The sequence below is a fragment of the Glandiceps talaboti genome, chromosome 6 (genome assembly GCF_964340395.1).
Source record: "Glandiceps talaboti chromosome 6, keGlaTala1.1, whole genome shotgun sequence".
Classification (NCBI taxonomy): Eukaryota; Metazoa; Hemichordata; class Enteropneusta; family Spengelidae; genus Glandiceps; species Glandiceps talaboti.
In genome coordinates this window covers 9,435,475-9,461,592 of record NC_135554.1, presented here as the reverse complement: position 1 = coordinate 9,461,592, position 26,118 = coordinate 9,435,475, and the positions used below count along the sequence as shown (strand labels likewise).

The following is a 26,118-nucleotide window of genomic DNA, read 5'->3' as shown; positions in this document are numbered from 1 at the left end:
TCATTTAGTTACCACACTCTATCGCTCTACAAATTGTGTTGCTTTTCGATTATTATACATTATATATAACGTGGACGTAATTAAATAAACAATACTTTTACAATAGTTTTACTTCTTGAGCGAAATGCGGATACTGTTTGGATAATAAGTATTACGATATCTATATTTTATAAATATTATATTGAAAACTACTTCACGCAGATTAGATTGAAGACACATTCTTCGGAAAGGTATTGTATATTAATTAGGCGCATTTGCATAACATCCACCACTGTTTGCTTTCTCATCGCATTTAAAGAACAAATTGTGTTAAATGATACTACATGACAAATGAATGCTACGCTAGTAAAATAAAACGCTATATGATGAGCACCTACAGTTAACATTTAGTTACCGTTATATCTTCACACATCCAGTTATCCTATCATATGATTGTTACAGGTCTGAAGGTACAGGAATGTTACTTCTATTCTGAACAAGACCCCTTGGACATGCCGTTATCAGAAATATTACCTACCAGTGTCGGAACTGAAGTCTGGTCTTTGTCGATCGGTGTCGTGGATGCTCTTGTTACAATCCAGAATCAGTTCCTCTATGCCTATGCAAATTTCAAAGGATTTGACTTAAGGTAAATGGCATTCTCTTAATTGATATATTCATGGTATACATAGTATGGAGCAGTAATCAAGAAGGCTCAAAAGCCTGAATTCAAAACATTATTATCTCAAACATGGTTACAGACATACCTGTGTAAAGCAGTCACCGTGGGAGGCTGTCATAAGATGGTCTTTATAGCAAGGTGACAGTTCTGTACTAACGTAACTAGTAAGATACTGCAGCTTCCATAGTTACGCAGGAAAAATATTCGTCCATATAAATGAACAGTTACAAAAACATATCTGTTGACCGAGAATGTCATGTACAATGTTCAAGATTGTGTTTGGAATGAAAGATTAATTCAATACTATGATTTGCCAACACAGATGAATTTTCATTTGAAATATATATGGTCTTCGTTTATTTTTTCCTGTACCTTACTTTGTGCTGCTCTTAAACCTAACTTTGAATTCATTTATAGCACTGTTAGTCAAGTTGTAAAGATGACAGATGTCACCGAGGCACATTTGATAGCTTATAATGCAGAAGAGGACATAGAACCCCTTGTGATAGCTTACTGTGATTATTCTCTGGAAATGGGAAGGGGAACATGTCTGGATTACAACTTTGAAGGCTTAGAAAGACAAATCATTACCAAGTTTGTGCAAGGAAAAAGCCGAGTTCAGAGAGAGGTAATTCCCCTTTAAGACAACTCAATTTTGTTAAGAGTATGACGTCATTTCATCTCGCCATGTGCCATACATTAGCTACATGTACCACACTTTATTCCTTTCAATCACGACCAAGAGGATCCCCTGCGTTTAAATTTCGTAAGTTTATGCAATTTCTAACATACACTCCTCTATGTTTTATTGTAGACTATAATCTTCACATATGGTGACAGCATTTGTGATAAGACAGTGTTTAAACATCTACGACTATTGATACCACAGGTGTGTATACCCTAGCAACTATATTTAGCCAAACAATAAGCCTGGCAACAACCAATACTTCCACTTCAAATCTTTTATTTATCTGACATTTCGAGACTATGTTGACTTCATCAAGGACGCCACTGTGATAAATAATAGTCGTCCTCGTCACAACCTGTATATATTCAACAAGTAATATTGAAGTTCTTACAAGGATGATCGTCAAAGTTCGTTGAATTGCCGGCATGTACTGTTGAACTATCCCCGCATTGTGCGATAACTATGCTAAGCTATTTGTTTTACAAAGCTGGGGAATACTGCAACGGATTTGAAATAGCCTGTAAGGTTTATGTATACTAATTAGTACACAACCAGATATACATGTGTTTCACCGTTTTGGAACTTATACAAGGTTTATTAAAACACTCTTATGATAAAATCACATTTGCCACAATCTCGGTGTCTCTACAAACAATGTGTGTCAAAACAAAGAGATCGTGGTAAATGTGGTGTCAGCAACAATATAGTTTTTTTAAAACTCTAGATGGGAATCTCTACAATACTAAACTGTACATCAATAGTAGTACGGCTTCTTTACAAGACCTAAACGTTGAGCTCATAACCAAGGTGCTATTTTATCACACACCTCACTATATACGTTGATAGCAGTAAACAATACAACTGTATTAATACGTTTGACTGAACTTTCCTCGAATGTTGCGTATATGGTGTATACATATATTTTGGGCCATGTGCGGTCGCTGTCACAATCAGTCGTTCTGACTAGTTATCTATATTACCCTAATAGACCGACATTCCGCCTCAGTTGGAAAACGAGATCATAACAGAATTCCGTGAACGTCTCAGCTTACCTGACCTTCACACATCATTAAGAGCCTTGGATCTTGCCATTGTCATACTAAATTCGTCAGGAGGCGAACCAGGACAACTTATTCAGGAGTACCTGACAGAAGCATTACGTTTACAAGAAAACGATGGTATTCTGAGTGAAAAGGTAGGTTACCTGCTGTAAACTAAAACATTCGTGTAAAAACCGACATGGATGATTATAGGTAGGCTATCTGTGATTGGCTATTTGATTTAATATTGTACTATTAGAAAAGAGCAATAAAATAATGTAGGCATGTATAGACCTAAAGTATCGAAATATTGTTGCCGTACTTGCCATATCTAATCCAGTTGCAATTGATATTTCGACATGATTACCTAAGCTACTTTTCATAAATCTGATTTCTACAAGGCGAGGAAGACGTGCAAGCTCACAAATATATTAAGTCTGTGGAATATCTGTGAGGTTGAAAAAACAAAACAACTGATCGAAGGAGGACTGGTAAGATTGTTTTTTATTTTCCTTTGCAAGTAATCTGCCCAAACAGGGAGAGTTGTTCATTAAAAAATGATTTTATTTTACTTAATTTACATTGCGATATTACCAAAAATAAGAAACTATAGTTTCAATTTGGCGACACCATATTTTGACGTCTCTAACAACCTTGTTTGTTACAAATTACACAAACAAAATACTAACTGATGGCTCGCGCTTGAACACAGTTTTGTGTTTGAATCTTCCTTTTCTCGTCCGTCAGTGATGTTGGATTGTGTTCACAGTGAGATAAAATGTATCATTTTATGTGCGCGCGCTATCAGTGTGTGTGTATGTATGTATGTATGTATGTATGTATGTATGTATGTATGTATGTATGTATGTATGTATGTATGTGTGGATGGATGGATGTATGCATGTATGCATGTATGTATGTATGCATGTATGCATGCATGCATGCATGTATGCATGCATGCATGTATGTATGTATGTATGTATGTATGTATGTATGTATGTATGTATGTATGTAATTCGTAACAAAAACTGTGTGAGACATAGATGCTCTTCATTTTGGTAGTATCTCTGCCTTCAGCCATACTCTGTGTTGACCAGGAGACACTTCTTCAGATTTGCATTCCACAGTGAACGATATTATGTGATATCCATAAACCACATTACAAATATGTCTCAACATATACACACACATATACCATACTTCTCACATGTTGGTTTAAAAAATAATCGTATGAAAGAGTAATTGTCTACATCATTGTAAGCTTATGATAACACTCTCTATCATAGGATCCATTTGAAGACATTCGTCCTCAGTTCAAAGATGAAATTCCCAAAGATGTGAAGAAGAACCTTGAACGACGCACACTTATACAATTTGACAGTACCACGATGGACAGGCTTTTGAAACTACTGTATGAATTCATCATACTCGAACTGAAACGTGGCGTACACAGTGACGCCGTTCCTCAAGAACCGTAAGCAATGACTCTTTTATCGTTGTCCTTATGTTTATATGAGTATGCTACGTCGGATGAGGGTGAGGGAGATGTGGTCTTTAATCAAACGGACTTCGCCAGAAGGCAATCACATGGTCAGCGATAGAACATAAAGAAGGGAGATGGATATAGAGTGGGAGATAGGATCAATGATTGAATCGGTGTCGATACCAGTACATTATCCACCAATTTTTTTGTAATCGATAATGTTTTTGTTTTCGTTTATAGGTTGTCATACAGGATCGAAAGTCTCTTTCCTGAGGAAGACATTCCTGCAATCGACGAAATACCAGATGGGCTATTACTTCAACATGTAGTGGATTTTTGGAAGAGCGTAAATACACAGCATTGCAAATATAAGAAAAAACCTAATTATGTGTAACAGTGCAGTAGATACTGTCAGAAGTGAAACACAATTTAAAGTCAATGATTAATATGCAGACATTAGTGAAGCGCTAGCTGTTATCACAGGAAAAGATTTTAAAATGTGATCATTGACTCTGTTAGGCATTGTAGTGAAGCATAACACGTTATCAAATATAGTATTAGTCCAGATATATTCAACAGTGGCTAGGGTACATTACGGTCTGTGATTGTGTATAAAAACAATAATATGGTTAAAAGGTAAGATAGCATCTCCTAAACGCTATGAAATTAACACCAGTCTTCACTACATAATATTCTTTTGAATGCTAGTGAAAAGTTTTTCTGTATGCAAAATTTGGTGATGACGTCATCATTTAAGTATCAAAACTTGCACGTTTTGGAACTATCAAAACCGGGAGGACAAAGACTCCAGAAATCGCCGAATTGAGACATTATACATTATTTTCGATTGTTATGTTACAATATCTAGGTAGAAAGAAATTTCTAAATTAATCATTTTTTAGTAAATTTGATGTTGAAGTTACCATTGTTATGCAAATATAGGTAAAAAATAAAGATAATTAGTCATACAACGAAAATGAGTAATTTAGAAATTTCTTTCTACATATATATTGTAGCATAACAATCGAAAATAATGTATAATGTCTCAATTCGGCGATTTCTGGAGTCTTTGTCCTCCCGGTTTTGATAGTTCCAAAACGTGCAATTTTGATACTTAAATGATGACGTCATCACCACATTTTGCATACAGAAAACAATTTCACTAGCATTCAAAAGAATATTATGTAGTGAAGGACTGGTGTTAATTTCATAGCGTTTGGGAGATGCTATCTTACCTCTTAACCATATCTTTGTTTTTATACACAATCACAGATGTTGGCATGTTTTCATAATGATGATGTATGTATTTATGGCCATAGCGTGAGTTAACACAAATGTTATGTTATTTAGCTTTACAATTTCAAATACCAAAGGTTGTGTTTCTGATTGATGTAGTACCAGAGAGATTACAATACGAAAATGTTCTTTAGTTGAATGTGATGGAAAGTGTATTTGTGAAGTGTGATTGGTTGCCGTCGTTCACATGACATGTCTGATTTTCTATTAACAAGTTAATAGAGAGATACATTTGTATTTGTATTTTCACATCAATACATGCAAACGACTAAACGGCCTCGTAATGGGTCCAGCCCGTTTTTCCATCACTATGTGTACGTGTGTATATACCATCCATATCTCTTACATTGTGTATGTAGAGATAACATTCAAGTATCAATCCTTATATAAAGAGATGCAATTCTTCGTTTGATATATATGATGTTGTCTATTAGATATTGACACAATACATATTCAAATTAAAAATTTCCAAAGTAAACCACAGTTTCTGTAACTCAGACCCTGTACATCAATAAATTGTAATAATGTAGTCATTTAATAGTACTTCAGTAGTCTGTAACGCATTTTGGAGTAGTTCATAATACCCGAGGTAATCGGTGATAGAAATTGCAGCAATTCGTAATAACCTTTAGGGTAACTTGTCAAAACCTGCCACTACACTAATTTGTCATTTGTATATACTATGTTACATAGCAAACTGCAGCAAATTGCTGGAGGTCTTTATTCATAATATGTATTTTTACAGTATTCAATAGTTCCAATTTCAAATTCAAAATTCGCAAGTTCAAAGACAATTCCAAAATGTAAAACAGTCTTTATCATAAACTGGTTTTCAAGTGACAAAAAATGTAGGTTGTAATGCATCATGCAAGACTCATTCAAGTAAAAATAATTCAAAATATTTAGTTTACCCATTGCCCAGTCCTTATTTTTCCAAACCATCGACTAAGCTTACTAAATAATCATGTCATAATATGGCCGGACACATGGCATATAATAGTGTAGCATACAGCTTGTTCCCTATACTGTACACTGTGTGTTTGTGTTGTATATTTTCTTGTGCGTGTTCAGTATGGTTTATGAAGAATAGGTTTATAGCATACTCGTGTTGTAATTCTTGAATGATTAAAATGAATAAACGTACTGATTAGCATTTGTGACTAGTATAACTGCATCATACGAATATTTGAATGTAAAGATATTGTATTGACTTGACTGATAATCAGTGATATGCATGTAACACAGTTGGACGAACTCGACATAAGACGATTTAATACAGAAGAACAGATAACTAACATGAGAAGCTGTTTGAATATGTGCAACCTAAAGTGGGCAACTGCTATAAAACCAGAACCAGTTGTAAACTGAATGCCTGCTGTAAGGGTAAATCCAATCTGATTAAAATCCGATGTGGTGAAAGCGGCTAGATGTCCTTATTATTTACCTCTATTCATCGTGTTGTGACATTTGTTTTGTTCGGAGTGATCGCCACCTTCATAAACGATCGCGGCGATCACTCCGAACAAAACAAATGTCTCAACACGATGAATAGAGGTAAATAAGGACATCTAGCCGCTTTCACCACATCGGATTTAATCAGATTGGGGTAAAACTAGATTTTTATTTCTACACACATTGTTGGAATGCAAAATTCCGAGTTAAACCTATCATGATGTCCTCCTTAATTTGAAAATTATTACATGACCCTATATGGAAGTTTAAGCTTGCATACTTAAAATATTGCCTAATTATCGAAAAATCATTAATTATGCAAATAAATCATTAAGATTATAATCTACAACATCAAGCTTTAAGGACACGTTCACTTCTTCTCCACCAATGCATGTACTACATTATCTGAAATTTAAAGCTTGCATTCTAAAGATATTGCTTAATTATCAAACTCTGATTATTTATGCAAATTACACATGACAATTAAAACTATATAAAAAGTTTAAACACAACGCAATGCTTTCCTGCAATGCACTTGTATGGCAGGCATTGCGTTGACGACTCGAAGTTAGTCTAGGACAGCAAAATCAGTAACCAGTAACTCAAAGCATTGTAGTTTTGGTCCGTTATATATATTGGTGATCGTATACGTAGCCTGTAGTAACACATAGGACCGCAGTAAACGGTGCAATTGGCACTCACACTCGTACATGCTACCAGCGTACTCAGTGCGGGGATGCAAACACGTTATCCGCCACACAACTTTCGCTGTTAAATTACCTCATTTTATGGTCAATAAGGTATATCAGCTCAATTATCATTCATTTTATAGCAAAGCGGTATCTGAAAAATTCACCCCAAACAACACGACAACGTATGAACAAGTACCGTGTACTTACATCGTATATCGCCAGGTCAGCTTCCACTGTGAGGTTAGTGATGGTTTGACGGGTCACAGGTCAAGACATAAATTATTAGCCATTGACGTCACGAGAGTGTTTTTTTATCATGTGATACAATCAAATTTTCTAAACGCACCGGACCGGTTTTTTTCCCCAGCGGCGATCTTGCTGAAAACTTTTAATTGTACTGTGAACGCCAGGAGACGTTTTTTAATGCCACCAAACTCATGAATCCTTTTAAATACTCTACTTCATCATTTTAGCCATGGTTTTTATGTAAGTATTTTTATTAACCCACCTAAGTAAAAAACCTTCCAAACCCAGCCTCTGCCCCCTTAAACTGTATACGTAGAATAATCAGCATACAGAATACAACATTGTAGTCAGATAAGAAGGCTGTATAGCAACCAATCTGATTAAAATCCTATGTAGATGTCGGCTAATCGTGCATTGCTATCTTACCATCGTTATTTAGCTTGAATTGACCTTCGTAGTACATGTTTACATTTTTTAGCCTGATCGCCTCCTCTAGAGGAGGCGATCAGGCTAAAAAATGTAAACATGTACCAAGAAGGTCAATTCAGGCAAAATAACGATGGTAAGATAGCAATGCACGATTAGCCGACATCTACATAGGATTTTAATCAGATTGTATAGCAACAAGCCATCTTCTGAGGCTTTAAATTTTCTAGTGGACAAATGTAATTAACTATACAAAGCTAAGAAAAGATAAACAATTATCTTGCCAACAAATATAATTAGACATACGTATAAGTCCGAAAGCAAGGCACTGACACCGCAGGATAAGATGCAAATGGACGCATTATGCTAAGTCAGTTACAGCGGAAATTACAATCGCATTCAGTTTCAATGATCAAACACACTAAATATAAACACAACTTGGTCAAGAGTTACTTAATAGTCCTCTTGTTATGGCTATGCTAGCTTTCATTCAAATAAGACTATACACTGTACTGAAAAACAAAAGAAAACTGAGAGAGGGCGATGTTCAACTAGCTATTCTACTTTAATACGTTCAGTCGACCGCCAATTCAAGTTGAGCTCAGAAAGTATATTGCTCAATGCACAAAAAAAAAACATTTAAATCTTACCAAACCGTCCCTGTTCTGTTTAAGGGATTGTCTGTGGAGTTTGGGGATTTCAGAGTGGAGAATAATACCCAACTGTAATATATGGTAGTAATAGAAAAACATATCTGCATGCATCATATATACATACATACCTACATACATACATATATACATACATACATGCATACATACATACATACATACATACATACATACATACATACATACATACATACATACATACATACATACATACATGCATACACACACACACACACACACACACACATATATATATATATATATATATATATATATATATATATATATATATATATATATATACATACATACATACATACATACATACATACATACATACATACATACATACATGCATACATACAAGCACATAGACATATACGGACACACACAGGCATACACATATATAACCAGACTTGCTATACAAAGCGATTAAAGTGTAACCTATAGACTTGTGATCTCATTATTCAGCCAAACAACTGTAAGTTTGTGATAGCTACATGTACATCATGACAAGTCTCTAGGCTACGTTAAGTCATATGACAAGATTTATTGATGTCTGCCAGAGGCCAACATTCCTATATGTAATAGTCATGATACTAACCATACCCAAACTGACCATACACTGTATCCTATGGGACGGGGAAAATCTAAATGGTAAATTAATCATATCAAAGACGTGGGCATTCTCTCTATTCAGTGTCTATTCTTCCTAAATGCAAAACTTGGCGCCAAATGGAGTACACTGGTTCGCATACTCATAGATGGTAATCACGTGCACATAGAACAATAGTGAACAGTGCATGCGATGTGCGACACTTCAAAGGTGTATTTGTCTAAACTATACGACAGCGTTCGACAGACCGATAACCTCGACGGTTTGGCTATATTCCAGGTAAAAACTACACTTCAGAGTACTAGTATATGTGAAGAAATTCCACGGACTTCATGCAGCCACTGAACGTAATCTTCCATTGTTAGTCAGAGGGGGTGTCAAAAAAGAAGTGCAACTTGAAAGCAAATATTATAAGATTTAAATTTCATTTTCAGGTTCATATGTGATAGAAAATATATTAACCTAAAGTGTGAGGAACAACATAACTTCTCGTCACATTTGAATTATCCCAGCCATTTATAAATTATCAGTCTACTATACCCTGGTTATAATCGATCAGTCCTGATCTTAGAGACGAAATCGGGACTTTCCGCATGCGCATTGTCACAGTCATTCGACTCCACATCTCGACTCGGCAGTGGAGCTTATATCAGAGACAATTTGGAAGTGTATTGCAGATGACAAGACTTAATAACCAAGTTTAAGGTATGTAATTATGTATGTACACGTTCTGTAGTAATAACAGAGCGATGCATTACATTGCAGGAAGTGTATATTCTTCGATATATCATGCATACAGTTCTTCCGCAGACCCGTACATATCGTCAATACGTTTGACTTTGACTAAATACGTGGTGGCTGTTATTGACTTAGTTGAACTGAAACTAAATCTTACCACCAAAGAACTGTCGAGTCATAGACTGATATACAATAGTTAATATGTCTATTGTGGTCGGAAGTAGCGTTGAGAAAGTGAAAGTAAAATATTTTCACTTGAATATAAATTCAATTGTTATACAAGAAATAGCACTTTGAACAAAGTAACAATACATGTACACGTTTGTGTAAGATGACAGGGTGTAAATTCGGAAAGGGGTATATCCTTACCTTATCACATGTATCACTTATGTGGTTGCTTATTTTGTGTGCTGAAATATGTGGAATTATGCCAAGATGGTTGCTCCGTCAATTTGCCAGATATCGAAAGTGAAAGTTTTTCTTTAGAAAACGGTATGAATCAATACCAAGAAACAGAAATGAAAGTGATAAGAATTTGGAAACTGTGTATGTATGTATGTATGTATGTATGTATGTATGTATGTATGTATGTATGTATGTATGTATGTATGTATGTATGTATGTGTGTGTGTGTGTGTGTGTGTGTGCGCGTGCGTGCGTGCGTGCGTGCGTGCGTGCGTGCGTGCGTGCGTATGTATGTATGTGTGTATGTATGTATGTATGTATGTATGTATGTATGTATGTATGTATGTATGTGTGTGTATGTGTGTATGTATGTATGTATGTATGTATGTATGTATGCATGTATGCATGTATGTATGTATGTATGTATGTATGTATGTGTGTATGTATGTATGTATGTATGTATGTATGTATGTATGTATGTATGTATGTACGTATGTTTGTATGTATGTATGTATGTATGTATGTATGTATGTATGTATGTATGTATGTATGTATGTATGTATGTATGTATGTATGTGTGTGTATGTGTGTATGTATGTATGTATGTATGTATGTATGTATGTATGTATGTATGTATGCATGTATGTATGTATGTATGTATGTGTGTGTGTATGTGTGTATGTATGTACGAATGTGTGTATGTATGTATGTATGTATGTATGTATGTATGTATGTATGTGTGTGTGTGTATGTATGTATGTATGTATGTATGTATGTATGTATGTATGTATGTATGTATGTATGCATGCTTGCGTGCGTGCGTGCGTGCGTGCGTACATGCATGCATGCATGCATGTATGTATGTATGTATGTATGTATGTATGTATGTATGTATGTATGTATGTATGTATGTGTGTGTGTGTGTGTGTGTGTGTGTGTGTGTGTGTGTGTGTGTGTGTGTTCGGGAGTGCGTATATGTAACAACGTAAGTCAAATCATGTGTCTATGTCTGTGTCTATGTCTATGTATATGTATATTCATTACTTATTCTATTGCTCATTTAAATAAAATGATTCAGGAATAGTTTTCTTGTGATCAGCTTTTCTCTAGTTCAGACATAATATATGATCGTAATCAATAATATGAGCCAAGGAAAAAGTTTGTTCACCACCTATGCGAGTTCAATAACACAGCTGGAGCTGGATTACAAATTTTCAATATAGTAAGACTCTGTTTGTTAATGTGGGTATTCTGTGGAATAAGACATAATAGGAATTCAAAATTTATTTTGGATGAGTCGCCTGCACTGTGTGCCGCTTTCTTTCTCATTCACTGTGGTTTGTTCAGGGTGTATGGTTGTAATGGGGGGGGGGGGGGGGCGTACCTTAAAGGTCAAACTTGTTGAATTTATTTTGGATGAGTCGCCTGCACTGTGTGTCGCTTTCTTTCTCATTCACTGTGGTTTGTTCGGGTGTATGGTTGTAATGAGGGGCGTACCTTAAAGGTCAAACTTATTGAATATATAACATTGTCAGCAACAGAACAACAAACATATATACATTTTGATATCGTCAAGGAAGTAAGCAATTGTGTTTTATTAAGAACTACAGTACAATATTAATGAGGGTGCAACGGTAATACAGGCCTTATCAATCATAATCCTTGACGTTTCGAATAACAACTCTTTGACAAAAAGCTTTAAGGTCAGAGGTTAACTTCCCTACGGATATATGTTTATGGAAGGGGTTTTAAATCTAATTAATTTCTGTCCTTTAGTACGAACTGAGACTGACCGATTGATTCTCCGTCCGGTCGACAGACTTGTCAAATTGTCCGTCCGTCATTGTGCCAATGGGAAAGTACAAGAAACAATCCCCATTAAATAATGATAATGCTTAACAGAGCCCATTTTAAAAAAAAATCAAATGTAGTATAGTTTCAGTCTGCTATACTCAAATTGTCTTAGAGGTCAGAAATAGAGGTGAGAAAATGAAGCTAAAAATGGCTTCATTTTAAATAAAGATGACGACATTGTTGCAAAATTAAATTGTTATACAAGGAGAAGCGCTTCCAAATAACAATACATGTATGTTTGTATAAAATAACACAACTTGTCAAATCATAAAAGAATAGGGTTTATCCTTCCCTTATCACATGATATAGGAACACGATGGATAACGTCACTTCCACTGTCATGTAAAACAATTGTTAATGAAACGGCTTTATGATTTCATGATATTGCTTATGTTGTATGTTGAATTATGCAAGACGGTTGCTACGTTACTTTGCAAGATATCGAAAGTGAAAGTTGTCGATAATTTTCCTTCATAAAACTATACCGAATTTTACATTATAAACTTGTTTTTATCTTACATTACTTGTAACTGCGGTACATGTGGGATACCTACATGTAACAATAACCCCGACAAGTCTGTAGGCTACGTTAGGTCACACAACAACATTTGTCGTAATGAGCCAAAAGCCAACTTTCGCATAAGTCACGATGCTGACCATACCAAAAGTGATGACACATCGTGTGCTATAGGCGTGTTTATATAAGAAAAACCAAGTGGTAGATTAGTTATATTAAAGACCTGGAAATTCTTCCCTTCTATGCTCCTTGACAACTGAATGCATACTTGACGCCGGTAGAGTACATTCGTTCGCATACTCACAGATGGTAATTTTATAGAACAATAGTGAACAGTGGTGTATGACACTGCAATAGTAAATTTATTATGAATGTCTAAAATAGAGGTCAGACGGACCGATAACCTCGACGTTTAGGATATATTCCAAGTAAACACTGCACTTCCGAGTACATGTGAAGAAATTCGCCGAACTGAATGCAGCAAATGAAAGGAATCTGCAATGTTACTTAGAAAGGGGTAACGGAAGAGCAGTGCAACTTGAAAGGAACTATTATAAGATTTGAATTTCATTTTAAGGGTCATGTGATAGAAAGTACTTTAACCTAAAGTGTGAGGAACAATATAACTTCTGGTCACATTTGAATTATCCCAGTCATTTATAAATCATCAGTCTACTATACCCTGGTTATAATGGAATAGTCCTAATCTTATTAAAAGTAATCGGGTCTTTCCGTCTTGTCACAGACAAGGAGGAGGCCTTGTTCATTCGCCTACACATACCGACTCGGCAGTGCAGCTTATATCAGAGACAATTCAGAAGTGCATTACGGAGATAACAAGACTTAATAACCAAAACTTAAGGTATGTAACACTTATATGTAATTATGTATGTACACGCGTTAATTCTGTAGTAATAACAGAACGATGCATTACATTGAAGGAAGTGTGTGTTGTTCTATTACGCATACAGTTCTTCCACAGACCTGTACGTGTATCGTTAGTACGTTTGACTTTGACTAATTACATAGCATGGTGGCTGTTAATGACTTTGTTCAACTGAAACAAAATCTTGCCTCCAATTTGCTCAAAGTACTGTCGAGTCCTAGACTGATATACAATAGTTGATATGTCTATAGTGGTCTGAAGTAGAGTTGAGAAAGTGAAAGTAATATATTTTCACTTGAATATAAATTCAATTGTTATACCACATGGGCTTGGCATTGGCCATATTTGTTTACAATAGTTGTTTTTTGTTTATTGTTTACATTCTTTACGATTTGTTTTTTGTATGTTAATTTTTTTTTGCTTTTTAAAAATATCTTATCCCTACAATGTGCCATGTAATAAAGGGATGTTCTAAATCACTTTTAATTTGTTGTTGTATTGGTTTTAATAAACCAGCTTTACTATACTATGAATACCTTATTAATTATTGATGAGTAGTTTTACTGAGCGCCCTCAACTGCATACTGTCTAACTCACCTTGGTAGTCTTTTCTCTCTTTTGTAAAGGGAAAAACCAAGTGGTAGATTAGTTATATTAAATTCCTTCCCTTTATTTAGTGTCAATGCTTCCTTAATAACCGAATGCATACTTGGCTCCGGTAGAGTACACTGGTTCGCATACTCACAGAGGTAATTTCATAGACCAATAGTGAACAGTGGTATATGACACTGCAATAGTAAATTTATTATGAATGTCTAAAATATAGGTCAGACAGCCCGATAACCTCGACGGTTTGGGTAGCTTACAAGTAAACATTACACTTTCGAGTAAATGTGAAGAAATACAGGTAACTGAATGCAGGAATCTACCATTGTTACTCAGAAAGGGGTAACGGAAAAGAAGTGCAGCTTGAAAGGAAATATCATAATATTTGAATTTCATTTTAATGTTCATGTGATAGAAAGTATATTAACCTAAAATGTGAAGAACAATTTAACTTTTCGTCGCATTTTATTTAACTTCCGGTCGCATTTCAATAACTCCAACCATTTATAAATTATCAGTCTGCTATATCCTGGTTATTATGAAAATGCCTTAATCTTAAAATAAATCATCGGGACTTTCCGCCTTGTTCATTTGCGCCTACACATCTCGAGTCAGCAGTGCATACAGCTTATAGCACGTCTCGTGGTTCACGAGATTTCGGTGCCTGCATGTAGCTGTACACAAACTTAAATGTTTCGCAAGTCTACTTTATCTGTGAACATATGGATTGAAACAATTTCAACCTTCCTAAGAAAAATAATGAAAAACACTGATTGAAAAAATTTATATCTAAAGTTATGAGTTTCTTACTGGTGTTTATAGTTTGGAATGAGTAGTAAATTGACCTTTAACTTTCCTTTATCCATATGTACTACTTGTTTGTTATTATGATGTACTCGATTTCATCATTAAGTTAATCACGAATATAATTATTTATTTACGTAAATATATGCTAATTTTTGTTAATGAGCCATTTTCCTATAATTAAATCCTGTGGAAGACCCTGTAATATATGTACATGTGGTAGCCTGCAAATTTGTGCAATGTCTGTAACAGAGCTAGAACATCTAAAACAAAACTGCACAGTGGAAGAGCTGAACAACAGATCCACTTCAATACATTAAAAAAAAAAACATAAAAAAACAACACAGCGCAGCTATTCTGAGTGATAGGTCGCTTGTCTTCTTCTCAGGCTAGGCTAAATTGATTATTTCTAATTTTATTGAATAACTCCATGTGAATCAATGTCAGCGTCTTTTTTTCACTTCTAATAATTTCAAAATTCGGCTACTGAATCGTCTTACAAGAGTCGCCATTTATGCATCTTGAGAAGCCTGTTCACATTCACAGCGCTTCATGCACAAAGCGCGAGTTCCACGTGTCGGAGTCAGTCTATGTTTTAACACGTAAACAGGCTACCATCCTGACTGTAGGGCCTTTATCTTACTAGCATTTATGACTAGTATAATTGCATTAATGACTAGTATAACGGCATCATACGAATATTTGAATGTAAAGATATTGTATTGACTTAACTGATAATCAGTAATATGCATGTAACACAGTTGGACGAACTCGATATATGACGATTTAATACAGAAGAACAGATAACTAACATGAGAAGCTGTTTGAATATCTGCAACCTAAAGTGGGCCACTACTATAAAACCAGAACTAGTTGTAAACTGAATGCCTGCTGTAAGGGTAAAACTAGATTTTTATTTCTACACACATTGTTGGAATGCAAAATTCTGAGTTAAACCTATCACACATGATGTCCTCCTTAATTGGAAAATTATTACATGAACCTATATGGAATTTTAAGCTTGCATACTTAAAATATTGCCTAATTATCGAAAAAATCATTAATTATGCAAATAAATCATTAAGATTATAATCTACAACATCAAGCTTTAAGGACACGTTCACTTCTTCTCCATCAATGCATGTACTACATTATCTGAATTTTAAAGCTTTCATTCTAAAGATATTGCCTAATTATTATCAAAAACTGAATTGTTTTTGCAAATTACACATCACAATTAAAACTATATGAAAAGCTACATTAAACACGTGTACTTTGTTATGGTTGATGTATATACCAAATGTTGAATTGTACATTCTTTATATATATAGCTTTAACATTATGCAACACACACACACACACACACACACACACACACACACACACACACACACACACACACACACACACACGCACACACACATTCATTCCAGACTATTATAGGATATGCAAATTTCTTAAACTCTGTCATGGTTTGCATTCTTGATATTTTAAGTATATTGATACACGCAAACATACCCGTTATGTAGCAAGTATTTCAAACAATATGTAAAGATAATACGCATTTCTGTGGTAAAGCATAATCAAATGCTGCCAAATTTTAATATCTTTCACTATTATGATAAGACAGTTACAGCGGAAATTGCAATCGCGTTCAGTTTCAATGATCAAACATGTTTAGTAATAACCACATTAAATAAAAAAAATATCAACTAAACTTGATCAAGAGTTACTTAATAGTCCGTGTGTTATGGCTATGCTAGTTTTCATTCAATTAAGACTATAAACACCTTACTGAAAACAAAAGAACACTGATAGAGAGCGATGTACAACAAGCTATTGTACTTACATGAGGGTCTATGGTTCAGACTATAAAATGACATCTATCATGGTGTCATTTGTTTTCGTAAACAAACTTAAGGTAGCTCTACTTTATTCAACCGACCTTCAATTCAAGTTGAGCTCAGAAAGTATATTGCCCAATGCACAAAAAAATCATTTAAATCTTACCAGACCGTTCCTGTTTATGTGAAGTTTGGGCTTTCAGACTTGAGAAATAGTACATGTATGGTAGTAATAGAAATATATGGTAGTAATATATGGTAGTAATAGAAAAACATCTGCATGCATGCATGCATACATACATACATACATACATACAAGCACATAGCCATACACATATATCTAGGGAGACTTGCTATACAGAGCGATTAAGTGTAACCTATAGACTTGTGATCTCATTATTTAGCCAAACAACTGTACGTGTGTGATAGGTACATGTACATAATGACAAGTCTCTAGACTACGTTAAGTCATATGACAAGATTTATTGATGTCTGCCTGAGGCTAACATTCCTATATCTAATAGTCATGACACTAACCATACCCAAACGACTATACACTGTATCCCATGGGTCTGGGGAAATCTAAATGGTAATTTTAGATTTGAAATCAGTCATATCAAAGACATGGGAATTCCCTCTATTCAGTGTCTATACTTCCTAAATGCAGAACTTGGCGCCAAATGTAGTACGCTGGTTCGCATACTCATAGATGGTAATTCCATAGAACAATAATGAACAGTGAACGCGGTGTATGTGTGAGACACTTCAAAGGTGTATTTGTCTAAACTATACTCCAGAATTCGACAGACCGATATATAATAACTTCGACGGTTTGGCTAGGTTCCAGGTAAACACTGCATTTCAGAGTATATATGACTCCGCGAACTTTATGCAGCCACTGAAACGGCGGAATCTACCATTGTTAGTCAGTGGGGGTAACAGAGAAGAAGTGCAACGTAAAAGCAAATATTATAAGATTTGAATTTCATTTTGGCTCATGTGTGATAGAAATTATATTAACCTAAAGTGTGAGGAACAATATAACTTCTCGTCACATTTGAATTATCCCAGCCTTTTTATAAATTACCAGTATACTGTACCCTGGTTATAATGGAACAGTCCTGATCTAAGCGATGAGATCGGGACTTTCCGTAGTGTCATAATCATTCGACTTCACATCTCGACTCAGCAGTGCAGCATATTACTAGTATATCAGAGACAATTTGGAAGTGTATTGCAGATGACAAGACTTAATTACCAAGTTTAAGGTATGTAATTATGTATGTACACGTTCTCTAGTAATAACAGAACGATGCATTACATTGAAGGAAGTGTTCGTTGTTCTATCACACATACATGTTCTTCCACACACCCGTACGTGTATCGTCAATACGTTTGACCACAGACAACTAACTAAATACGTAGTATGGTGGCTGTTATAGCCTTTGTTGAACTGAAGCAAAATCTTACCACCCATTTGCTCAAAGTACTGTCGAGTCCTAGACTGATATACAATAGTTAATATGTCTGAAGTAGAATTGAGAAAGTGAAAGTAAAATATTTTCACTTGAATATAAATTCAATTGTTATACAAGAAATAGCACTTTGATCAAAGTAACGATACATGTACACGTTTGTGTATTAAGATGACAGGGTGTAAATTGGGAAAGGGGTATATCCTTCCCTTATCACATAATATAGGGACACGACGGATAGGTTTACTTCCACTCTCTCATAACAAATTTCTATTGTTCGAGATGTGGTTGCTTATTTTGTGTGTTGAAATATGTGGAATTATGCCAACATGGTTGCTACGTCAATTTGCCAGTTATCGAAAGTGAAAGTTTTTCTTTAAAAAACAGTATGAATCAATACCAAGAAACAGCTAATAAATAATTTAAAAATTAAAGTGAAAAGAGACAAAGTGTGTATATGTCTGTCTGTCTGTCTGTCTGTCTGTCTGTCTGTCTGTCTGTCTGTCTGTCTGTCTGTGTATGTATGTATGTATGTATGTATGTATGTATGTATGTATGTATGTATGTATGTATGTATGTATGTATGTATGTGTGTGTGTATGTGTGCGTATGCGTGCGGGCGTGCGCGCCTGCCTGCCTGCGCGCGCACATGTATGTATGTATGTATGTATGTATGTATGTATGTATGTATGTATGTATGTATGTATGTATGTATGTACGTACGTACGTATGTATGTATGTATGTATGCGAGTGTGTATGTATGTATGTATGTATGTATGTATGTATGTATGTATGTATGTATTATGTATGTATGTATGTATGTATGTATGTATGTATGTATGCGAGTATGTATGTATGTATGTATGTATGTATGTATGTATGCATGTATGTATGTATGTATGTATGTATGTATGCATGCATGCATCCCTCAAATACTTCACTTACATGTCACTGAATCGTGACATGATTAAAAAGAAATTGTGACAGCACACTCACTCTCTCACTCACTCACTCACCCACCCACCCACCCACCCACCCACCCACCCACCCACTCACTCACTCACCCACTCACTCACTCACTCACTCACTCACTCACTCACTCACTCACTCTCACACACACACACACACACACACACATAGACACAAAAAATACTTACAACCTGTAATATGCAGGAAATGCAAAAAATTACCTTGGAGGTCAAAGTCAGTGCCAAAGGTCAAGAACTCCAAAGAAAGTTTATACCTGATAATATAAGGTAGACACTTGAATGGAGTCTCTATGTATGAACAGGTTTGAATCATACGATACATCATAACTGTGCACAACAAATCTAACCGCGATTCGTTAACAGTGAACCACCAGTAATGCATGAACAGTTTTCTTGTTCTGTGTTGCCTTCAGTCATGATTTATCATATATTTGTCTCTGTATTAAATAAATGTCATGATTATGAGTTATGTAGTAAAATATTGATTTTTTACTCACAACATGGCCTCCATACAGTAAAACGTTGAATCAGCATTAAACGCAATATTTGTGTATAGTTCTGCTCTTCTACATATTACCTGTAAATAAGATTTAAAAGAAATTGTCAAGAACTGAAGGTAAAGACGGAAAATATGTGTGATAGGCATGTAACAATAACCCCGACAAGTCTGGAGGCTACCCAAAGTCACACAAAATCATTTGTCGTAATGAGCTAGAGGCCAACATTCATATTTAGTCAATATGTCGATTATACCAAAACTGATGATACACTGTGGGCTATAGACGTGTTTGTAAAGGGAAAAACCAAGTGGTAGATTAGTCATATTAACGATTTAGATATTCCTTCCTTCTAGTCAGTGTCTATGCTTCCCTAATAACTGAATGCATACTTGGCACCGGGAGAGTACACTGGTTCGCATACTCACACAGATGGTTATTTCATAGAACAATAGTGAACAATGGTGTATACCACTGCAATGGTAAATTTATTATGAATGTCTCAGATATAGGTCAGACAGACCGATAACCTCGACGCGGTTTGGATAGATTCCAAGTAAAAACTGCACTTCTGAGTAAATGTGAAGAAATTCGCCGAACTGAATGCAGCAAATGAAAGGAATGTACAATTTGTTATTTAAAAAGGGGTAACGGAAGAGCAGTGCAACTTGAAAGGAAATATTATAATATTTGAATTTCATTTTAAGGTTCATGTGATAGAAAGTACATAAATCTAAAGTGTGAGGAACAATATCTTCTGGTCACATTTGAATTATCCAAGCCATTTATAAATTATCAGTATACTCTACCCTGGTTATAATGGAACAGTCCTAATCTTATTAGAAGTAATCGGGTCTTTCTGTCTTGTCACAGACAAGGAAGAGGTCTTGTTCATTCGCCTACACATCTCGACTCGGCACTGCACCTTATATCAGACACAATTCAGAAGTGCATTGCGCAGATAACAAGACTTAATAACCAAAATTTAAGGTATGTAACACTTATATGTAATTATGTATGTACACGCGTTAATTCTGTAGTAATAACAGAACGATGCATTACATTGAAGGAAGTGTGTGTTCTTCTATCACGCACACAGTTCTTCCGCAGACCCGTACGTGTATCGTCAGTACGTTTGACTTTGACTAAATACGTAGCATGGTGGCTGTTAATGACAACTGAAACAAAATCTTACCACTAATTTGCTCAAACGTACTAGACTGATATACAATAGTTAATATGTCTATAGTGGTCTGAAGTAGAGTTGAGAAAGTGAAAGTAATATATTTTCACTTGAATATAAATTCAATTGTTATACCACATGGGCTTGGCATTGGCCATATTTGGTTACAATAGTTTTTTTTTTTGTTTATTGTTTACATTCTTTACGATTTGTTTTTTGTATGTTAATTTTTTTTTTGCTTTTTTAAAAATATCTTATCCCTACAATGTGCCATGTAAGAAAGTGATGTTCTAAATCACTTTTAATTTGTTGTTGTGTTGGTTTTAATAAACCAGCTTCACTATACTACGAATACCTGATTAATTATTGATGAGTAGTTCTACTGAGCGCCCTCAACTGTTGACCTTTCCTCGTCTAGCTCACCTTAGTAGTCTTTCTCTGTGTTTGTAAGGGAAAAACCAAGTGGTAGATTAGTTATATTAAATTCCTTCCCTCTATTTAGTGTCAATGCTTCCTTAATAACCGAATGCATACTTGGCGCCGGTAGAGTACACTGGTTCGTATTCTCACACAGATGGTAATTTCATAGACCAATAGTGAACAATGGTGTATACCACTGCAATGGTAAATTTATTATGAATGTCTAAAATATAGGTCAGACAGACCGATAACCTCGACGGTTTGGGTAGCTTACAAGTAAACATTTCACTTCCGAGTTTCAGAAATTCAGAAATTCAGGTAACTGAATGCAGGAATCTACCATTATTACTCAGAAAGAGGTAAAGGAAAAGAAGTGCAGCTTGAAAGGAAATATTATAATATTTGCATTACATTTTAAGGGTCATGTGATAGAAAGTATATTAACCTAAAATGTGAAGAACAATTTAACTTCCGGTCACATTTGAATAATTCCAACCATTTATAAATTATCAGTCTACTATACCCTGGTTATAATGCAAGTGCCCTAATCTTAAAATAAATCATCGGGACTTTCCGCCTTGTTTATTCGCGCCTACACATTTTGGAGTCAGCAGTGCATGCAGCTTATATCAGTGACAATTTCTACAGTGGCTTGTGTACTTGTATTGCACGTCTCGTGGTTCACGAGCTTTCGGACGGATAAACAGAGCTAGAAAATGTAAAACAAAAGAGAGATAGAAAATCTAAAACAAAACTGCATAGTGGAAGAGCTGAACAACAGAACCACTTCAACACATTACAGAAAAAAAAGACAACACAGCGGAGCTATTCTGACTGATAGGTCGCTTGTCTTCTTCTCAGGCTAAATTGATGATTTCTTATTTTTATTGAATAACTCCACGTGAATCAATGTCAGCATCTTTTTTCCACCTCTATTAATTTCAAAATTCGGCATCGAAATTTACCAAATGAATTAATGTTACGGGGTCGTCTTACAGAAGTCGCCATCTATGCATCTTGAGAAGCCTGTTCACATGCACAGTGGCGCTACTGCGCTGCGTGCACAAGGCGTGAGTTGCACGTTGTCGGAGCCAGTCAACACGTAAACAGGCTATCATCTTGACTGTAAGTAGGGCCTATAACTTCGCATTTTTCAACAAATGCATATCAAGTTTACGACAATAAACGTATCCACAACGTCTGAAAGTATGTGAAAAAAATCGAAATAGCTACTTCAAATTGATGTTCACTGAGTTACAGTGTTTGTGCCAATCAACAACGTTGCCATCGCAACTACAATAGATATAACGCACGTACGACAGTGCCTCAGCTCGAAGTCCGCACACTCGTACTATGTACTTTCATATGTACAAACCCATATGTTGTGTAAAAATTCAGCATTCGTTTAATGCAATTTATGTATGTAACATGTATAGATATATATATATTATTTATTTACACATTCTATAAGTAAGGAATAAAATGATGTACCGTATCAGTTTGATATTGAACGAAGTGTGTCGTTTTGTATGTGTGTGTGTGTGTGTGGGGGGGGGGGGTCTGAAACTAAATCTTACCACAGATTTGTTCAAAGGTACTGTCGAGTCCAGGACTGATATACAATAGATACAATGTCTATAGTGATCGAATGAAAGTGAAAGTAAAATGCTGTCTTTCACTACAATAAAGATGACGACATAGGGATATGACAACAGTGACCATTTCACGTATAGAAAACATTTTGGAACTCTTGTTACTTACAAACATCGTTTACATTGATTAACCTGTCGTTCATAATTGTCAGAGTTTAGCTGTATGTATGTATGTATGTATGTATGTATGTATGTATGTATGTATGTATGTATGTATGTATACATATATGTATGTATGTATGTATGTATGTATGTATGTATGTATGTATGTATGTATGTATGTATTCGTGTGTGTGTGTGGGAGGGTGTGCGTGCGTGCGTGTCAGTGTCAGTGTCAAATCATAAAAGAAGAAGGTTTATCACATGATATAGGGACACGATGGATAACGTCACTTCCACTGTCATGTAAAACAATTGTTACAGAAACGGCTTTAGGATTTCATGATATTGCTTATGTTGTATGTTGAATTATGCAAGACGGTTGCAACGTTATTTTGCAAGATATCGAAAGTGAAAGTTGTCGATAATTTTCCTTCATAAAACTATACTGAATTTTACATTATAAACTTGCTTTTATCTAACACTACTTGTAACTGCGGTACATGTGGGATACCTACATATAATAATAACCCCTACAAGTCTGTAGGCTACGTTAGGTCACACAACAACATTTGTCGTAATGAGCCAGAAGCCAACTTTCGCATAAGTCACGATGCTGACCATACCAAAAGTGATGACACATCGTGTGCTATAGGCATGTTTCTATAACTTAGAAAAACCAAGTGGTAGATTAGTTATATTAAAGACCTGGAAATTCTTCCCTTCAATGCTTCCTTGACAACTGAATGCATATTTGACGCCGGTAGAGTATATTGGTTCGCATACTCACAGATGGTAATTTTATAGAACAATAGTGAACAGTGGTGTATGACACTGCAATGGTAAATTTATTATGAATGTCTAAAATAGAGGTCAGACAGACCAATAACCTCGACGGTTTGGGTAGCTTACAAGTAAACATTACACTTTCGAGTAAATGTGAAGAAATACAGGTAACTGAATGCAGGAATCTACCATTGTTACTCAGAAAGGGGTAACGGAAAAGAAGTGCAGCTTGAAAGGAAATATCATAATATTTGAATTTCTTTTTAAGGTTCATGTGATAGAAAGTATATTAACCTAAAATGTGAAGAACAATTTAACTTCTCGTCGCATTTTATTTAACTTCCGGTCGCATTTGAAAAACCATTTATAAATTATCAGTCTACTATACCCTGGTTATAATGTAAGTGCCCTAATCTTAAAATAAATCATCGGGACTTTCCGCCTTGTGCATTTGCGCCTACACATCTCGAGTCAGCAGTGCATGCAGCTTATAGCACGTCTCGTGGTTCACGAGATTACGGTGCCTGCATGTAGCTGTACACAAACTTTAAATGTTTCGCAAGTCTACTTTATCTGTGGACATATGGCTTGAAACAATTTCAACCTTCCTAAGAAAAATAATGAAAAACACTGATTGAAAAAATTGATATCTAAAGTTATGAGTTTCTTACTGGTGTTTATAGTTTGGAATGAGTAGTAAATTGACCTTTAACTTTCCTTTGGTCATATGTACTACTTGTTTGTTATTATGATGTACTTGAGTTTATCATCAAGATAATCACAAATACAATTATTTATTTACGTAAATATATGCTAATTTATGTTAATAAGCCATTATCCTATAATTAAATCCTGTGGAAGACCCTGTAATATATGTACATGTGGTAGCCTGCAAATTTGTGCAATGTCTGTAACAGAGCTAGAACATCTAAAACAAAACTGCACAGTGGAAGAGCTGAACAACAGAACCACTTCAATACATTAAAAAAAAACACATAAAAAAACAACACAGCGCAGCTATTCTGAGTGATAGGTCGCTTGTCTTCTTCTCAGGCTAGGCTAAATTGATTATTTCTAATTTTATTGAATAACTCCATGTGAATCAATGTCAGCGTCTTTTTTTCACTTCTAATAATTTCAAAATTCGGCTACTGAATCGTCTTACAAGAGTCGCCATTTATGCATCTTGAGAAGCCTGTTCACATGCACAGCGCTTCATGCACAAAGCGCGAGTTCCACGTGTCGGAGTCAGTCTATGTTTTGACACGTAAACAGGCTACCATCCTGACTGTAGGGCCTTTATCTTACTAGCATTTATGACTAGTATAATTGCATTAATGACTAGTATAACGGCATCATACGAATATTTGAATGTAAAGATATTGTATTGACTTAACTGATAATCAGTAATATGCATGTAACACAGTTGGACGAACTCGATGTATTACGATTTAATACAGAAGAACAGATAACTAACATGAGAAGCTGTTTGAATATCTGCAACCTAAAGTGGGCCACTGCTATAAAACCAGAACTAGTTGTAAACTGAATGCCTGCTGTAAGGGTAAAACTAGATTTTTATTTCTACACACATTGTTGGAATGCAAAATTCTGAGTTAAACCTATCACACATTATGTCATTAATTATGCAAATAAATCATTAAGATTATAATCTACAACATCAAGCTTTAAGGACACGTTCACTTCTTCTCCATCAATGCATGTACTACATTATCTGAAATTTAAAGCTTGCATTGTAAAGATATTGCCTAATTATTATCAAAAACTGAATTGTTTTTGCAAATTACACATCACAATTAAAACTATATGAAAAGCTACATTAAACACGTGTACTTTGTTATGGTTGATGTATATACCAAATGTTGAATTGTACATTCTTTATATATAGCTTTAACATAATATGCAACACACACACACACACACGCACACACACATTCATTCCAGACTATTATAGGATATGCAAATTTCTTAAACTCTGTCATGGTTTGCATTCTTGATATTTTAAGTATATTGATACACGCAAACATACCCGTTATGTAGCAAGTCTTTCAAACAATATGTAAAGATAAT

General features: G+C 35.1%; 2 protein-coding genes across 2 annotated transcripts in view; both read left to right on the top strand.

The window, feature by feature from the left end:
* The window catches only part of LOC144436804 (E3 ubiquitin-protein ligase RNF213-like), a 71,136-nt gene extending 66,639 nt beyond the window's left edge, over nucleotides 1-4,497 (top strand). Inside the window, exons 69-75 of the mRNA XM_078125664.1 lie at nucleotides 442-628; nucleotides 1,079-1,289; nucleotides 1,476-1,550; nucleotides 2,338-2,544; nucleotides 2,791-2,880; nucleotides 3,676-3,863; nucleotides 4,113-4,497. Coding sequence (XP_077981790.1) covers nucleotides 442-628; nucleotides 1,079-1,289; nucleotides 1,476-1,550; nucleotides 2,338-2,544; nucleotides 2,791-2,880; nucleotides 3,676-3,863; nucleotides 4,113-4,266 — 1,112 coding nt within the window. The 3' untranslated portion in view covers nucleotides 4,267-4,497. The remainder of the gene's footprint in view (nucleotides 1-441; nucleotides 629-1,078; nucleotides 1,290-1,475; nucleotides 1,551-2,337; nucleotides 2,545-2,790; nucleotides 2,881-3,675; nucleotides 3,864-4,112) is intronic.
* Nucleotides 4,498-9,958: 5,461 nt separating this feature from the next.
* LOC144436803 (E3 ubiquitin-protein ligase RNF213-like) overlaps nucleotides 9,959-26,118 on the top strand; it is a 181,123-nt gene continuing 164,963 nt past the window's right edge. The window contains exons 1-3 of the mRNA XM_078125663.1: nucleotides 9,959-9,976; nucleotides 13,531-13,647; nucleotides 20,761-20,877. The gene's annotated coding sequence lies outside the window, so the exon portion shown is untranslated. The remainder of the gene's footprint in view (nucleotides 9,977-13,530; nucleotides 13,648-20,760; nucleotides 20,878-26,118) is intronic.